The sequence below is a fragment of the Candoia aspera genome, chromosome 2 (genome assembly GCF_035149785.1).
Source record: "Candoia aspera isolate rCanAsp1 chromosome 2, rCanAsp1.hap2, whole genome shotgun sequence".
Classification (NCBI taxonomy): domain Eukaryota; kingdom Metazoa; phylum Chordata; class Lepidosauria; order Squamata; family Boidae; genus Candoia; species Candoia aspera.
In genome coordinates this window covers 178,292,220-178,311,553 of record NC_086154.1, presented here as the reverse complement: position 1 = coordinate 178,311,553, position 19,334 = coordinate 178,292,220, and the positions used below count along the sequence as shown (strand labels likewise).

At 38.7% G+C, this 19,334-nt stretch overlaps 1 protein-coding gene across 1 annotated transcript in view; it reads left to right on the top strand.

Annotated features, from left to right (window-relative positions):
* HSDL2 (hydroxysteroid dehydrogenase like 2) overlaps positions 1–19,334 on the top strand; it is a 32,933-nt gene that overhangs the window by 8,558 nt on the left and 5,041 nt on the right. Inside the window, exons 3-9 of the mRNA XM_063294963.1 lie at positions 3,420–3,518; positions 3,677–3,791; positions 8,032–8,135; positions 12,787–12,885; positions 14,648–14,842; positions 17,010–17,081; positions 17,726–17,947. Of these exons, the coding sequence (XP_063151033.1) occupies positions 3,420–3,518; positions 3,677–3,791; positions 8,032–8,135; positions 12,787–12,885; positions 14,648–14,842; positions 17,010–17,081; positions 17,726–17,947 (906 nt within the window). The remainder of the gene's footprint in view (positions 1–3,419; positions 3,519–3,676; positions 3,792–8,031; positions 8,136–12,786; positions 12,886–14,647; positions 14,843–17,009; positions 17,082–17,725; positions 17,948–19,334) is intronic.

Here is a 19,334-nt window from a genome sequence, read left to right as displayed (position 1 = left end):
GTCAACAAACACCATTCAACTTTTTTTTTATACTGGCGGAGTACAATTAATACCTGCAGCTTTAAAACTTTTTGAGGCCAAAACATTGGCTCAAATTCTCTACGGGGCACAAATAGGAATTTATATGAAGAAGGTGCCGCAGGAAACAGTCCAAACAAAATTCCTGCGATTAATTTTGGCCGTACCCAATGGTACATCAAATGCCCAGTTAAGGCTCGAGACAGGAATGCCGTCAATTCAAGTGAGGGCCTGGAAGCTGATGATAAATTATTGGTTAAAAATCCAATTTTTCCCAGTTGGTTTAACTCCTTTAGTCCTAGTAGATAATTTCTCTTCACCCTGGAAGCAGGCGGTAGAATATAAGCTGGCTTCGTATGGACTCTCTCCTCTATTCTTAACATCATTAGGCTACGATCAAGCCAAACAAATAGTCATCCAAAGAAAGAAGGATATGGAGTTCCAGAATGAACTTAATAGGCTCCTACAACATAACAGAATTTGGATAAACAGGGGCGTAAGGTATCTCCTAAATTTAACATTTCCTAAGTTGAGAATCGCATTCTTTAAAGCCAGGTTCAATATTCTCCCCTCTGCACTACTCCAAGGCAGATACAACAAAGTCCCCATAGCTGAGCGAATCTGCCCAGGCGGTGAAGAGGAAGTTGAAACCATCTCACATGTACTGCCGCACTGTAAATTTTATAAGGATATCAGGTCAATTTACATTTTGCCCCTAATAGAAAAACTCCCTGGGTATCCAGATAATTTTTACGTGAACTATCTACTTCAGGATTTGAAACCTTACGTTACGTGTACAGTTGCCAAATTCTGTGTTGCTGCAATGAAAATAAGACAAATCCAGACAAAGAAATAACTCCCTATTTTAAAAAGTACTTTTAAATTTGAAATATTTTAATAGATAAATTGTCAGGGGATATATGTTTTTACTTTCATTTTATAATTCCTTACCATATAATTTCTAATGTTTTAGGCTCACCCCATAAGGTAACAAATGCATTAATACAGTAATGGCAAAGTGAATGCTGTATCATTATGTGATATATTTTGTTAGTTTGTAGTTTATTATTGTATTTCTTGATTGTACTTTTTTTCTTTTAAATTTTGCTGGTCATTGACCGAATAAATTATCTATCCATCCATCCATCCATCCATCCACTGAATTTTAATACATTTAACAAGATACACATACAAAAACAATACAGATCACTTTATTAAAACTTAAACAATATATAAAAGCATTCGCTAAGTTCTTATGCTAGGTATAGGATACTGAAGTTTCTTTGTTGCAAGTAGTTACAGACAAAAGGCATATATACAGTGCACATTGCAACATCCAGGCAGGACTAGAAATAATAAACCCCAAATAAATCTCAAAGGGATGCTTATTCAATATCTAGAAAACATGCCCTGCACATAACCGCAGAATACAGCTTCCCATGCTTTGGCCACATCACGGTGATTTATAACTATGTTTGTGGGAAATTAAAGTAATCACGGTTATTAATTTTGAACACAAATAGGAAAAGTGATTCCTCTTTCTGAGGAACAGAATTTTTTGACACTGGAAGTTTTCACTTCCTATCTAGGCAACTGCCAGTGTGTTAGATGAAAGAGGAAACACCATAGAAGAACCGTTACGTTCAGAAGGTACAAGATCATTCATTCGTATGTATGTATGTATGTATGTATGTATGTATGTATGAATGAATAATAATAAAGAATGAGCAGAGATACTAAATAAAAATACTGGTTAAAGATCCCTTTAGCTGGATACAAGATAACCTAGCATGCATATTTGATAAAATCCAAACAGAATTGGAAGCCTGAGATTAACAAACATAACAGGTGGAGTCTGGAAAGAATGATGTGGCTCTCGAGCAAAATGAGGAGTTGCTCCGGGTATGAGCCCTCAGCACCAGGTCACAAAGCTTGTGTACCTTCTCTGTTAGGCCTGGGGGCTGCCAACTACAAGGAGTAAAGGAAACCAGAACTTCCACAGATCCCTGAATCTGAATCAAAATGGGCTAAAGGGAACAGAGAAAGCAAACATAAGCCAAACCACAAGGAACAAGAGATCACAACCTTTTATGAGGAAAAAGAGATAAAGAGAGCATACATTGGACAAAGGAGGCAGCTAGCAAAGATGGAAGGTTTTAAGCTAACCTAAGAAACCAAACACAGAGCAAGGTCACTGACGAGCAGCAGGACCATCTGGAGATTATGCGTTGTCTCATAAGGAAGGACAAAGAAAGCAAGCAAACATAGTGATGCTCATCCATAAGTGGATCATCACTCAGATGTTTAAGGCCAGGAGTTTCCAAAATCAGTATATCTCAATTTGACCTATGTCCACAGGAGTCTTGTGTAGCTACACTGAGGAGAAAGACCATGTGAACTCCCAGAGGAAAGATCAAATAGATACATAATATCACCACCTCATTCCTGTCTATCCAAATCCTTCAGTCAGTCTAAAAAAGAAAAAAGCATTAGTTGTACAGGCCAAACACAAAATTGGAAATGCATTTCTTAAGCAACAGCGTGTTGTGCTGCATCTGGGGTGGGGGAAATCTCTAAACTGTTTGCAATACGGACAGAGTCAGGGTTTTTGATATTTAAACTCTTGCATATGTTTTTAACTATTTAGATCCCAGGAAAATATAACTATTTGCAGTTTTTGAAGCTACATTATTGTAAGGCAGAGACACTATTCTCTATATTCAAGTTGGTGCCAACTCTGAGAAACTTGTAGCTGCTTTTATTATTGATAAAAAAATAGGTATTAATTTGTAAATTTGATAATTGTATACCATCAGTGGACTTTAACATATCCAGGCCCACAAGCAAAGCCTTGGGCTTGAAAAGTCCTTCTTTTTCCAGAGCATCTGTAAATAGATTAGAGGTTACTCCCTTCTTCCACCACCTCCCCCTTTTCACTTTGGATAAACTCCAGTTTATTTTATTCAGTTATTTTATTTTTAATTCTCCCAAGAACCAGAGTTCTTTAGGCAGATTAACAAATGATTTCAAACAGGGAAACGAGTGAGATACATCAATTAATTCCACAAGAGAAAAGCATAATGATAAAAGCATGCATAAGCTGTAGTTCATGAACTTGGCTTGTTTCAGTTAATTGTATGTAATGTTAACATTGTATGTAATCCCAACACATTTGGAAGATATTAGCTTGGAGATTTGTAACCATGGTTTAGAATTCTGTAATTTCAGAGTTGTATTTTCAATGGTTCCATATTTGGGGTGTAACTTTAAAATTTGGAGAGTTCCATGATTTTCTTTCTTTCTTTCTTCTTTTTTTAAGGAATGCAATTAAGTTACCATTTTTAACAGGTTGATTTTTTTAAAAATTGACTGACTATATATATTGATTTTCCCCTTATCAGTTGAAGCAGCTGGAGGAAAGGCTTTACCATGTATTGTTAATGTAAGGGAAGAAGATCAAATTGCAGATGCAGTGGTCCTGGCAGTTCAGAAATTTGGAGGTAATAGCTTGTGTTCAGTTCTGAAGTATATGCTAAATGTATTCATTATTAAAAGCCATTTTTAAGGCTTATTTTTAAAACAATAAATGTCCAACAAGCAAATTGCTAGAATAAATTATGACTTTTCAGATATTAACATGGCTTGTTTTTAAAACTAGGAATTGATGTTCTTGTTAACAATGCAAGTGCTATTTCTTTGACTGGCACACTGGAGACACCTACAAAAAAAGTGGACCTTATGATGAGCGCTAACACAAGAGGAACTTACCTTACGTAAGTGTTTGTGGATAATACACCTTTTGAAATATGGAGGTTTATGTACCCAATTTTTTTTAATCCACTGCATTTAAATGAGAGTCATCACAAATGAAATACGTTTCTGGCTGACTCAGTTGCTCTCTAGAGTCTGTTTCACCTTTTGGTTAGAAAGAAAATGAATTAAATAAATGGCTTGAGCAACTGCTTGGAGGACAGGTAGAAACTAGTAAGGGCTAGGAGGACAAAGCAGAGAACTAGTACAGCTAGTCCTCAGTTAACAACTGCCTCGTTCAGCGACTGTTCAAACTTACGACGGTGCTGAAAAGGTAGATTTATGACCAGCCCTTGAACTTACCGCTGTTGCAGCATACCTGCAATCATTTGATTGTGATTTGGGCACTTGGCAACCAGTGCACATTTACAATGGTTGCAGCATCCTGTGGCTGCAGCATCCTGTGATCACATGATTGCCATTTGTGACCTTCACAGCCAGCTTGCAAGAAGCAAAATCAACGGGGAAGCTGGCAGGAAGTCGCAAGTCACGGTCACATGACATCATGCTTAATGACCTGCCATGATTCAGTTAACTACCACAGTGGAACCGATGTCATAAGTTGGGCATGGTCACATGATTTCACTTAATGACCGCTTTGCTTAGTCACAGAGTTGCCAGTCCCTATTGCGGTCATTAAGTGAAGACTACCTGTATTCTGGGAGTCAGTTTGGTGTAGTGGTTAAGGCACCAGGCTAGAAACCAGGAGCCTGGGAGTTCTAGTCCTGCCTTAGGCAGGAAAGCCAGCTGGATGACTTTGGGCAAGTCACTCTGTCTCAGCCCTAGGAAGAAGGCAACGGCAAACTGCATCTGAAAAAACCTTGCCAAGAAAACTGCAGGGACTTGTCCAGGCAGTCTCTGAGAATTGGACATGATTGAACAGATTTAAAAAAACCACTTGTATTCTCAAGCTGCGAAGGCATGAGGCTCTTGGATTGGAAGGAATGTCTCGTCTTCCATATATTTCTTTTTGAGCTCTAGAATCTTTGGAGCCTTGGTTCCAGATCTCCCTGTCTGCTGAGCGGCGGCAAGTGGATGTTTGGAGGCAGGATTTTTCAGTGATTTCTCACCAGCTTTACAGTACTTTTTCCAGAGAAGTTGACCTAATGCTGCCTTTGCGTTGCCTTTTGAAGGTCAGGCGAAGATCTTTTCTTGCCTCGAGCCTTTTACGTTTAATTTTCTGCAATATGGTCTGTCAATCAGCTCTCTTATTATTGCCAGTTAACAGCTGTCAAATGATTGCTTTAATTTATTGTTGATGTTTCTGTAAGTATTTTTAGCTAATTTTTGTTCATCACTCTCAGCACTGCGGCTGCAAGATGACTAATACATTTTAGAGTAAACAAATGAAACCACGTTTTGGAGAAACTCTTTCCACGCTTCCTTGCTCCACCGCCAGACATAAAGTTTAGGCAATTTACAAGTGAAACAGGTTTAAGAGCACTGTAGAAACTACCGTTTTCAGGGAGAAAGGTTCTATTTCAGGACTGGGTAATAATGGCTATCCAGATTGCTAAATCAACCCCTTTAACGATTGGTAGCTTTTCTTAGTGTTGCTTCATCTGTCAGTCTACCTTCTGCACTGTTTCTTATGCCTGGCGTATTGGACCCATCCATGTAGTTTTCTTGGCAACGGTACAGAAGTAGTTGTGTTTTTCTAGGATTTTCCAGTTCGCAGTGTCGTTTAGAGCTGTGCTATTTCCTGGTAATTCCCCATCCAAAGGCTAAATAGGCCCCACCCGTAGCTGTCTCCTCCTCCTCCGCTCTATCCAGGTTTCTAGAAAAGTAGTCTTTGCCTATTTCCCTCTCCCACTGCAGCCCACCACCACCACCGTCCCACTGTTCAAGGGGCCTGAATAAGGGGCCAGTAAGGAAAGAGGGCCTTACACATCTTGCCAGTGTAACTGCTGTGGGAAGCATTTCATAGGCAGGAAGAGGGGCCTTTTGCTAAACAAGGAAGACTCCGGCTTCAGGATGGTGTTTCACGATTTCATTGTCACCTAAATTTCTAAAAACACTTTCTCATTATTATATTGTTGCTTTTGCTCTTTTCTAGCTTAATACATTTAAAACGTACAAGGCATATTTCCACAATTCTTAAAGAAAGCAGTTTCTTTTTAAGTGTTGCAGGTCTGAAATAAAAGGATTTTGTACTAAATAAATGTAAATCATTGGTAATTAGCCTATCAGTGAGAAAAATGCAATGGTGTACATACTTACCTGATTTCATGAGGCGATTTCTGATAGTTATAATTCATTTCCAAAACAGTTTTGCTGAAATGGAGAGGGCTCTCCCAACCCCCCTCTCTGAATTCTGGTATTTCTTTTTCTGACAGTTAGAAACCCACTGTTATTTTGACTACTCATGATTCTGGGATGCCTTAATTTTGAAAACGTCCATTTGAAACAATAATCAGGCAATTCAGATGTTTACATTTACCCTATGGCTATGTCCGAAATCTTAAATTATTAAGATAATTCTTGACTCAAATGTGTTATTTGAGTAGAAACCCCAGAGGCTCAGGGCATTTTTTTTAAAGCATACCTGCTCAGTTTTAAATGATTTATTGAATTAAACAGTGGCTTTACAATTGTGGGTATGTGCTTCTCAGAAGAAATTATCTTAGAAATAAAATAACTTTCCTGTATGGACATATTTCTAGCGTATACTTTGTTAACACCTCTGGGTATCTCCGTGTTGGAGGCATTTTTCTTGCTAGTGACACATTCTCTTTGTGATTGTGTAAGCTCTAGCTAATATTTGCAAGGAGTATGGATAACACTTTTATTTTTGTAGAGCCTCAGATATTACTTTTATTTTAATTCTGTAATATATTAAGTAGGGAAGGGAACTTTTTCCTCTTACTGTAGACCAAAAACTGAACTGCTGTGCAAATGTAATTTTCTACAATCTGTTAAAAAGTTCTTAAGCATCTTTAGCACTTACAGTGTTACTCAGATTCCTTTTAACAATGCAGTTTAGGCAGCGTGGATCCTGTCCATCTCTTTCTTTGAAACTTGTTTGAAAAAAATTCTGAAATTGAGTTGCTGTTATTTCTGTTCCTCTGAGATAAGTTTGTAATATACAGTACTTCCTTGATTTCCATAGATTCATGGTTCATGCATTGCTCTGGACCTTTTCCAGCAATTAGACCCTGCTTTTATTTGATGCTATTGGTTATGCCCCAATATTTTATTTTATTTTATTTTTTATTTTATTTTTGTTTGTTTGGCCCTCCAAAAAAGTAATGTTGCAATTGCTATGGATGGGGAAAACTGTTATAGAGTAGGAGAAGAGATTTGATTCCCCAAACAAAGCAGTTGATCAAGTCTGCTATCATGCAATTATGGGCAGAATATTGGGGCAAGTCAGATATTAGACCCATACCAAATATGTCGCAACATTCTTTATTGTTAAAGGATAGAAAGACAATTACTTAAAATAACACTCCACATATATATAATATTGAAGTTCCTTGCTTAAGTAGGAGAGAGATCTCCTACTTGAGATGTTTTTGATGTTCTTTGTTTCTGCTTCCACATGTACCCAAGAGGACATTTGAGGAAGAAGGAAGTGGGAAGCTCTACTGTTGTTACGATGTCTTAAACGGATAATGATGATCTCTTGTTGTCATTTTGCTCTCAAGTGTTTGTTGTTTGTCTGTGGTATTTATTTACTTTCATGCCTTGAAAGAAATCCTAGAATACGATCCTAATTCTTTTTGTGATTATTTCCTAATCACTAAACTGTATGTCAGGGCCAGCCCAAGAACAATGTCGAGTCAGTGTTATCCAAACTCCAGTTCTTTATTGCTTTCACCATACAGACAGAATCTTGCCAGACTAAAGCTACTCTTAACTGACCTAAGGGTAAAGAACCTCAAAGACTCTAGGGCAGAGCTACCTTGAACCTCTTAACTTTCCCAGCAACAGTCTCTGGACTGTGAATCCTCTTACCAGCCTAGAATGCGCTCCCTCCTTCCTGGGAATTAGCTGCAGGGCTGAAATCCACCACACTATAGCAGCTATCCTGAATCTGCTTACCTTTACTTATTTTTCAAAAAAATTAGCATGTATAATTTAAACTCAGCCTTCTCCAACTTGGAACAGGAGGGGTAGTAATGGTAAAAAAAGGCAAAATCTGACTAGAGTTCCTGCTAAAGAGTACAAATCTAATTAAGTTGTGTTTGTTTATATCCTCAGATCTAAAATATGCCTTCCTTATTTGAAAAAGAGTAAGATTGGTCATATCCTTAATATCAGCCCACCTATCAATTTAAATCCTATCTGGTTCAAAAATCATTGTGGTAAGTAAACTTTTACTACTCATTCATACTAAAATTTTCCTGCACAAAGAAAGCAGTTGTATGCACAGGTGTGAGGGGACATAGAAGTCAAGAAGGTAGCTGTGATTGCACAATTGAAGCCCTAGCCCTTGTACATGTGTGGGATGTTAGCACACATAAAAAGGCACAAGGCTTTGATTTCATGGTTGCAACTCCATCTTGACTTTTGATCCTTCTCTCTCCTCCTGCAGATGTCCCTGCAAGAAATAGAAAGATTGGTGCCTCTAATGAGTATTTTCCAACCTTGGCAACTTCCAAACATGTAGAACAGTTCCCAGAATTCCCCAGCTAACAAAATCCTTGCTGAGAATCTAGAAGTTGCTAAGGTTGGAAGGCAGTTGGTACAAATCCCTCTTGGTTTCTGCATTTTGTGTTCACATCAGCAGCTCCCCAGCTTAATCTCAGATTAAATATATAATACATAAAGTGGAAGATGGATGGATTTTCCCCTTATCCTTCCTCTTTGCTTTTGATGTTCTAATAGAATTTCACCTTGTTTTACTATTTTGTACTGTATTTATATTTGGTTTGTAAGGGAGACATGGCTTACAAAGTCCTTTTTAGGTGCACCCATGTGGTAGGCAGTTCTTCTGCAGGCTTTTCTTGAGAGTGAATGTGTTACATCTTCAGAAGCCTCATCCATGAAGGCTCTCAACGGCAAGCTTTTTTCAATTTCAGAACATTAAGGACAGCAGAAATGGCTGGTACTGGTTCATGACATTCATCTGGCTCTTGTGATTACATTTCCTGTTGGAATTTGATCAGTTTCAGAAAGGGATTTCTCATTATGTTGGCCTCAGCTAAGGGAGTTGTTCTAGCTGCTGCAATGCCAGGTTCTGCCTGAATCTTCATGGCTAGTTTTTCCCTCCCCTATCTCAAGTGTTAAGTGTTAAAATTGGGCAAGGTGACAGTCATACCACCCTTGTATTATGATAGTCTCTTGTTAAGTGTTCAGGTGAAGTACCCTCCCTAGAAGAATTTATACCTAATTCATTTTGTTTGTTGCTTTATTATAGTTATATTTTTATATTCAAGCTTTCTGCTAAGTGTAATTTCCAAAGCAGCTTTCAATATTTAAAATATACCATAAAGTTGCAATATACAGTAAAATATGTAGCTTGAGATCTCTCTCTCTTCCTCTCTCATATCTACAATTCTTTGTTATCTAAACACACATACAGTATACACACAAATACTTTTTTGGACTTAACCTAGTGATCTCTTATGTATGGGATATTATTTGCAGAGACTATAAAGTCACCAGTGAGATTTAATTTCCTAATCAAAAGGTCAGAAGACTTTTGTCCTGTATGACCGTGTGCCGTGGCATTGTAATTTAGTTCTTATGTGTAAGAGAGAAATACCCAAAGCAATCCAATAATCTAGGAGGGAGCTCCAGTTGCCTTCCTTTCACCGATAGCTGCTTTAGCTGTCATTTTAATATTATTTTCAAAGATCAATGTCAAACCACTTTTAAAGCTGGATTACCTGCTGATGTATTGTATCAGCAAGATAATACTAGCTAGAATGGGATCTAGGCAGGATATGTATCTAGGACATGTGTGTGCACTTGCTCCTTTGAGTCAGTGTTGACTCCTGGCGACTGCCTGGACAAGTCCCTTCAGTTTTCTTGGCAAGGTTTTTCAGAAGTGGCTTGCCATTGCCTGCTTCCTAGGGCTGAGAGAGAGTGACTGGCCCAAGGTCCCCTAGCTGGCTTTGTGCCTAAGGCAGGACTAGATCTCATGGTCCCCCGGTTTGCAGCCTGGTGCCTTAACCATTACACCAAGCTGGCTCTCTAGGACATAGAAATGTTCAAATCTTGCTGCTTTTGCAAGGATGTATTGCTGAGTAGCTCTCTGCTTTATTTGTACCAGCCATTACTTTCCCTGCTCCCTCAGCAACTTGCATTGTCATCGGAAACACTTCCACCATAGTAGAAGGACATCCTGAGGCTCACATTCATGTTATTTCTTAAGTGACAGTACATGGGAAGTGGGAAGGTTGGGAGCTAGGCAGATAGGCTAGCAGTTACTGCAAAAGTTGCTGCTTTTGTTCGCTTAAGATAAAAAGAATGAGAAAAACTGCAGAAGAATTTTGATTGAAATGAAATTTATTTTGGAAGTGGGTAACAAGGGCTAAACAAAGAACATCCAGCAATGAGCATGGAATTAAACATAAAGGTGAGGAAATTATTTAAGATAAAATTGAGGCAAGGATATGCTGGAAGGAACATTCTAGAGATTTGCATAGGAACGATAGTAATATAATATCAAATACTGGAACTGAAGTGAATGCCAGAAATGCTTGTGCACAAGAAAAATGATGAAAAGAAGAAAGTTGAAAAAACTGTAAGACTGCAGATGTAGATAGTGTAACTGGAAAAATGTTACAATTTGGCTATAGCTTGCTAATGGAATGGTTGTGTGAAGAATGAATCTGATCTTGATGGCTGACTGAATGCCATTATTGTTTCCATATGAAAGTAGTCAAAGCAAACACAAGAGCTACAGGATGATTGGTTTGTTAAATGTGCCTGGGAAGGGCTTTTGCAGAATTTCAACTTAAAAGTTGAAAACTTGCAAGAAGTGCTAATGAGCAAAATCTGGGAAATGCAGTGTGGTTTTCTACCAGGCAGGCGTACAGATAAATTTTTGCTCTTAGCAGGTCGTTGAGAGGTGAATGAATGTGAGAAAGAGAGTATATTGTATGTTGATTTTAGAAAGCTTATGATAAAGTGAATAAGCTTAAATTACGGAGTTGAAAGTTGATTGCTGAATGTGATCCCCTTGGTGGTCTAATGTATTTATGGAAAAGGTATGAGGAATGTTTGTGGTGATATCAGAGATGTGGTTGGGGGCATGGAATGTGCATGTATTTTTAGAGATGGATGATGCTGGGTTGTTGATTGAGAACCCAAATAATTTTGAGTGAAAATTGTATGATGAAGTAAGGAATATGGATCTGAAAATCAGTATATCAGAAAGCAACATAATTGTGCTTGGTGAGGGAAATGGACTGAATAATTGCAAGCTATACATAAATGGCAAAAAAACTCTAGAGCAAGTTGATGAACGTGTGTACCTTGGCAGAATGTTCACTAAAAAAGGAAAAATGTAAGGAGAAAATTTAAGCATTTAAATGCTGATAGAAAGGTAATGTAATACTTGGTCTGTTGCAAGAAATAAATGCTTGTTGAAGGAAAAGAAAATGGCTGTGTTTAAGAGATGAGCTTCTCCTACTTTATTATATGTACATAAGAATTAGGTATGTCAAGAGAAACACAAAAGTTGACTGCAGTAGGACAAGAGACAAGAGACAGGGTCAAAAATGAATGAGGGCTGAATGGATATGGATTGGATACAAAAAATAGTAATCAGGACAAAAGTAATACATTGTGGTGGTTTGATCATATGTGAAGAATAAATGGTGATAAAAATACAGATGGTCCTCACTTAATGACCACTCGTTCAGCCACCGAACTTACAACGGTGCTGAACGAGTGACACTTACGACTGGTTCTCAAAGTTCTGGCCATTGCTGCATCCCCCCGGTCACACAGTCACATTTGTGACCTTCAGTGCCAGCTTCTGACAAAGTCAGTGGGGAAGCCAACAGGAGGTCACAAATGGCGACTGCATGATGTTGCCCTTAGCAATGGCATGGGATTTGCTTAATGATGCCAACTGGAAGTGCTGGAATTTCCACCACTAAGCAGCAGTCAAGTGACCTTGTGCTTTATGACTGTGTTGCTTAGTGATGGAAATCCTGGTCCCAACTGCCGTCATTAACCGAGGACTGTCTGTGCACAAAGGAAGAGTAAATAGATTAAAAGGAAGGGGAAGACTGAGAAAGTTAGATGGAGTCAATGAAACCTCAAAATGAGAGAAGAGCAAAAGGGAAAGCAGGAAGTAGTGTATGGATGTGATGAAAGCAGGAATGTTTTGCAACTAGAGAAAGGAACAGAATTGTAGCAAAGGGTGTTGGTGTAAACTAGGTTTATCTATGTTTCCTTTTCTTTTTCTTATCAGATATATTCATTTTGGTGGCTTACTGTTTCTTGTTTACTGTACTTTTCATAATGCTGCTTATCCCCAAATGGAAGTGTGAGATGGGTATGTGTGTTTGTGTGCAGTGGTATAGCTATGGTCTGCCCCGTAATCTTCTTGAGCTTGGTCCCTCTTTTCCCTGTGCAGTGCAATGAGCTAGCCAAGACATTTAGCTGCTTGCCAGTAACTGCAATTGCAAAACTGGGTTTCAGTGTCAGGAATTACATTCCTCTCGTAGGCTGGTTGATAACTTTTTCTTGACTTGCACACAAAGGAGCATCAATGTACAAGACAAAGCTGTGTTGATGATATTCCAGTGAAGTGGAAAAGAAAGCAATGCAGATAAGATGATCCCTGCTGGATCATATCAGAAGCTTGTCTCAGCCAGCATTTTATTTCCCACAATGAAAAAGCAGATGTCTCTTGTTTACTTTCTACCTCTCTCTCCTCTATTTATCACAATGGGATTTTTTGTTCTTATGAAATACAGCACATTATGTCTGTCTATAAAGGACATTAAACGTTTTACCTATTCGGAAGGACTGAATCTTTGTGTTCCATTTTAGCATATACCATTTCTAAATATGGAATGTCCATGTGTGTGCTGGGAATGGCAGAAGAATTTAGAGGAGAAGTTGCTGTTAATGCTTTATGGCCTCAAACAGGTATGTTATTCTCTTGTATGGTCCTTAGTTTTCTTTATCAAAATGTTTACTGATCAGCTTCTGGTTTTAAATGTGTTACATTTGGATTATAGTCTCATTTGTTCACTCATTCAGTTGCTTCTGATTGTTCATGACCTGAAGGATATCATTTTCCCAGTCAGTAACTGCTTCTCTGAGTGCGTGTAAGCTCCTACTTGTGTCACCTATGACTGTATCTGGCCAATTTATCTTCCATCTGTCTTTTTTTTTTTAGTGCCTTCCATTTTTCCAAGTATCAGGGTCTTCTCTAATGACTCTGGCCTTCACTTTATGTGTCCAAAATATTCCATCATTAGACCTTCTAGTAAGCAGTCTGGTTTTGTACTTCGTTCTTTTTGTGATCCAAGGTATTCTTGAGTTTTCTCTGGTACCACAATTCAAAGGCACCCATTGCTTTTCATTCAGCCTTTCTGATGGCTTTCACAGCCATAGGTTACAACTGACAATATGTACCTAGTTTGTTTAAAATATATATTCATTGGTATTTGGGTCTTGTGGAACTTGGGGTTTTGTTTCCCTTTTACTTTACCTTTCTGGGCCTTTTAAACCATCTGCCTTCATAGGATTCTGAAAGAACTGAAATATAAAATAAGACTAACAGTCACCTGGAAAACCTCTGCTGAAGAAGTTTCCGGAAGGCGACCAGAGTTGGGGCCAAGCCTGTTTTAATTGCCTAAATAAGTAGGCAGCCCAGTAGCTATTCTTGTTTTTGTGCTATCTTTTTTGGCAGCCCAGATGAGCATTCTTCGCTAGTAGCTTTGAACATGTTAATAGTGGTCACTGAATCTTTTCTCTTTCTTCAAGTGAAAAATGCTTGTTGCAGTTTCTTCTGACTGCCTTTCAGAAATACTGCTCGCAGAGCATACAGTAATGTTTCGGGCAGCATAAAAGTATTATTATTTTTGGTCGCACTGTCAGCCAGATGTTTAGACTGGATTTGGCATTTTTGTCCACCGATCAAGTCCTTCCCACAGAACTGGGATAGGCAGATGTTGTTGTTTAATAATATTAAAGGGATGATGGTGGTGGTGGTGGTAATGATTTCCCACAGAACAGAGTTAAGCTGAGATTGACCATGAGTATACACATCCCTGGGCTTACAGTTGAACTCTTGATTCCTTTTTGTAAAGTGTGTTCTTTTTAACAGGATAGCCTGCAGAGTGTGGTTTTGGGAATTCTTTCCAATCCCTCTAGGTCATGCCTGGGTAGGAAGGGGATAATGGAAGAACTGGCAACCTTTCAAGCCCTGTCCAATTGCTTCTTCCATTGGCAAGCATTGGAGGATTTTTTTCTGGAATATTTTTCTCCTTAGCCCAGAGCCAGATACGGCTCATTTTCTCTCCACACCCCAAGTTTCGTCCAGTCCTCTTTTGTTTTCAGAGTGTTATTCTTCTGATGGATGGACAGAGTCCTGAACTTCTTTACATAATTTCTTTCCAATATTCTGATGGGGTGCAAAGAATAAACATTATAAAGTGGAGGTCCTAAAATGCTGTTCTTAGAATCGGGCCTGGTAAGACAAAGTGAAGAGTGGAACCAGATAAAAGGCTCTTGGGATGGTGAAAAATGTGGTTGAGAATGGGCAGGAAATGCAACAGGTGTGTGGGGTATGAGTGGATATTGTGAGCTGCATCTGACCGTTTACCTACTTTCTACATTCCTGTTGCACTACAGGCAAGAAATCATCATTAAATGAACTCCCTTTATTTTTCTGTGTTTTTAGCTATATACACCTCTGCGATGGATATGCTGGGAGGAGCTGGTGTGGAAAAACAATGCAGGAAAACGGACATTCTAGCAGATGCTGCCTATTGTATTTTATCAAAGCCAAAACATTTCACAGGGAACTTCCTTATTGATGAAGTTTTATTGAGAGAAGAAGGAATTAAGAATTTTGATGTGTATGCGGTTGCTCCAGGTAATGTAGGTGTAGTTTTTAACACATTGTATTGTACTATGCCAAGACTACTACAAATGATGTGTCAGATCCCTAACTGACACATAATTGCTAACATAAATCACATGGATTTCAGTTGTTCAATTCTTATGTATGGCTAAGTCTGTTCCCAGCCCAGTGCATTTGTACTTGCATTCCCTTGATTATATCAATATTTTCAATTGGCCAGATAATGACTGTTTTATTTATTTATTTATTTCAGCAATTTCTGTGACATCTACTCATTTTACTCTGGGCAACTTAAAATGTTTTGTGTATGGGTGTGTCTGTATATAAAATCACAAACAAGACCATATCTTCCTCTACTTCCAAAGGCCTTGAAAGAAAGGACAACTTATACCTCTTGTTAAATGCCAGAAGGGTGGGGGTCATCCTAACCCAGGAGGAGGAATATTCAATAGTTAGGATTCCCTTGATCTTGAGAGGGGTGGTACTTGCGTTGCTCCATCCTGGCTAGATCTTCTTGGCTGGGTAGATTCTGCCTTGTGCAGATGGTTGGAAAAGTAATTAGAGCCCAAGCCATTTCGGGCTTTATAGGAGATCATTAGTATCTTGAATTGTGTCCAGAAGCCTACTAACAACCAGTGCAGTTCCTGCAAGATAGGTGTTATTCTATTAAAGTACCAATCAGTGAACCACCATGTTCTGTATCAGCTATGGCTTCTAGATCATAAGGGCAACCCAATGTAGAGCAAATTGCACTAGTTTAACTGAGATATGACAAGGGCATGAATCACTCTCCTGAGTGCCTCTTAATCCAGGAAAGGTTCCAACAGGTGGTTGAGTTGGAGCTGGTCAAAGGTTCTCCTAGCCTCCACCTGCTGCTCTAACAGGAGCTGAGTCCAGGAGTACCTCCACACTATGTACCTGTTTATCATGAGCTTTTTCTGAGTTCGCAAGATTTGATGGAGGTCACATTTGAAAACACTTCTTGATTCATTTTAAATTGCTTTATTAAGACAAGCAATATTTCAGTTTCAACCACATTCTTTAGCAAGTGCTAGCAAGGTTAGTTACACTAGGCACGCCAAGCTTGGGCTCACCTGCTGATTTCATTGAAAACAGCAGGAAAGGTATGAGATTTAAAATCCATTGTAAAAGGTGCCTTTTCCTCTGCTGAATGTTATGCAGCTTACATGTTCCTTAATGCTGTATGTATCACCTATAATATTGGTTGAATGTGTTGTATTTCTGAAACCCAACTGGAACAGGTCCAGATAATCTCTCTGCTCCAAGATCCTCTGCAACTGCTGCTGAAGCACTTTCTCCACAGTCTTCCCCACAAAGGATGAACCTGTCCAGCAACTGCCTCTTGAGAAGCCTTCAAGGCTGGAGGAACCACCCCTTCCCTCAAAGAGGCTGATACCATTGCATGGACTCACCCACATGTAACCTCCTGGGCCACCTTAACAACCCAGGAGGAACTGGGTCTAACAGAAAGGTAGCTAAACTCTCAGTACTGTACAGAGGACCTTGTCCCTTTCATCAGGCGTTACAGAATCATTCTTAGTCCAGATAACATCATGAGACTGTGCCCCTGGCAACTCATTTGTACCTGCCCAGAATCCAATTCTGAGCGAATCCAAATTGCAAATTAGGAACGCAGAATATGTAAAACTTTTTGAAAAAGAACGATTTCCCCAAACTACTACATCTCTCCCATGAAATTCTGCATCCCATCTGCATACATTTCTCTGCTTGTATACGCCATAAACATACATGTACAGTATACTTAACACCACCCCAGATCTTTTCAGATAGTAGATCAAGAAACAAGGTTAAAAAGGAAAATCACATGAAACAACATTCACACATTACATGTTGCTATTGGTGTGTCCTAAACAATCGCTCCAGGAAATAATTCTGATGCACTAGTGGGTTACATAGCCTGTATGTGTGTTTACGTTTGGAAATCATAGCCCACTCTGGTTTCTGAAATGGATGCTTGCAGATATTTAAGGATGTGTGTGCACATATGATTGCATTTGTGTGTGTGCTTTAAATAACACCAGCATCTACCACAGCAGATTTGGAAGTGCATTTCTTTAAAACTTTAAATTAATAGTCTGATACTATCATATGAAGGGTAAATCTTTTTTAAAAAGTATTATTTCTATCTGCATTTTAGGTTATCCTTTGATACCGGATTTCTTTTTAGATGTGGATCCTGATACGATAGCAATGAAAATGGAAGCACAAGGTGAGAAGCTAATGGGTCTCTATCACTTGCAAGCCTCAGGACTGAAGAGAGGGAGCCTCTTCCTGTCCTTCATCTTTTCCATTCTTCTCCAGATCAACTCTGGAAAGTCTTTCAGTCCTGCAGAACATATAAAATCTGCAATACTGGGAAAAATGGATCAGTTCTGTCAAGACTTTGGCTGTTGGATAGACTCATTTGGATACAACCCAGTGGCTGGATTCACAAATCACAATAAACCATAATGTGCTTTGTTGGGTTTTTATCTTAGCATATTGTGCTAAACCAGACAATAGAGTTTGTAGAACATGATTTATGACAAAGCATGTTTTGTGGACCTGACTAATTGTGGCTCATTCAGTTGGTTGGTTAAGCAAAAATGGCATAATGCTGTATCTGATTATTAATTTTGATAGTAAACTTGTGATTTTAGTCTGTTTTCTTCCATGATAGTTTTTATGATTGCTGATCTTTTTTCTGTTCAATAGAAATTCTAAGAACACTCTTGACTATTAGGAGAAGATCTTGCTCCTGAATACAGAATGGTAGAATTAGACTGAATTAAGAATAGGCATTTATAGGAGATTTTAAGTCACCATTTACTAAAACACAAGCACTAACTTTACTTGTTACTGATTGTCCTACAGGAGCTTCTCCAACCTTCAAAGAAGGAAAAAAACAAGATATTGCCAAAAACGAAGGTCCTGATAAAACAAAGGCTGAAGGTCCTGACCGAAACAAACAACATGTGCACTTTGCTGCAGAAAAACCAGCAGGGCCTGTTGCTGAAACATTTAAGCTTATAAAAGGAATGATAAACGAAGATATTGTAAAGGCAACTCAAGGAGTTTATCAGTTTGAATTATCTGGTAAGGGTTCTGTACACATTTTAAGACTTTGCATTGTACTGGATGGCCTGAAGTTCCTTAGGTGACTAAGAGTCCATGACATTAGAAGGTGTATCTTTGCTGCGGTTGCTGGTTTCTCAACTAATTTGCACACAGGGCAGTCTCCTATGTCAGCACAAAAAGTTAAATATGATAATCTGCTTAAGACACACGGTGATTATATTTGTGGACGTTCAACTGGAGGCTAGGGGAAGCGGTCATTTTTATAGCGCATTAACCTTTAACAAATGTGGGATGTCGTTGGGCATGAAAAAGACTTGGCTGTCTCGCCACAACCGAATCAAAGGCATTAATAATAAATAAGAGCAACATTCTGCTTATAATCATATTGTGGCTCTGGTTTTAGCAGTCTCTGCTCTCTGCCCTCTCCTTCGCTAGCAGCTGGATCAGGTTGTACAGAAGGGGCCCCAGAAGAGCTCAGTACAGAAGATAAAAGCTGAGAGTTACAAGGCCCTGGATAAAATTCTCACCTCAGCCTCAAGCATGTCAGATGAACTGAGGCCAATTTTTCATCAGCCTGATGATCTCCAAATGTGTGGGACTGCATATGTCCAGGAATTCTGCAAGTTGTAGTCTCACACAATTATTGTGCAGTAGTCTGGAAGAGGCTGCTTTATATAAAAACTGTCTTCTGATATAAGCCCTGCCTCAATAATAGGAAAATAATATGAACCTGTGTGTAAATAGGGCTGCAACTATTATATATGAAGATTATATTTAGAAAATTGAGATGTAAATACAATGGACTGGCTTTAGACTTTTAAGTTAATACAAATAGTCCTTGTTTAGCGACCATATTTAGGACTGGCAACTCGGTTGTTAAGTGAAGTGGTTGCTAAGTGAAACCGCGACTATGCTTATGATCTTACTTCAGCTTTCCTTTGCTTTACAGACCTGTGAAGGTCGTAGATTTGAGGATTGGTCACAGAGTTATTTTTTCATCACTGTCATAACTGTGAACAGTCGCTAAACAAGGCAGTTGCTAAATGAGGACTACTTGTATGGTGAAATAAGTAGTCCTTAACTTATTAATGACTCACTTAGATTTGCCCTATATGACTAAATTTGGACCAAATCCTATATGATACCAGCTCTTTTAATTAATTCTGTTGCTAAGTAGCTGAAAAGCTTGTATCACATGCTCTGAGACTGAGACGAAGAGCAGGATACAAATCTAAATTACAAGGGGAAATCAAAACAGGATTTAAAGTGATTCAGAGGCTAGTTAAATAATCCCCAGCAGAAATAGGATCACACACACACTGGCTTTTAGTTGTATTCCCTTTTTTACAGGCATTTCAGTGAAAATTGCAGTTCAGATGTTATTATATTGAAGTTGTTTAGCTTG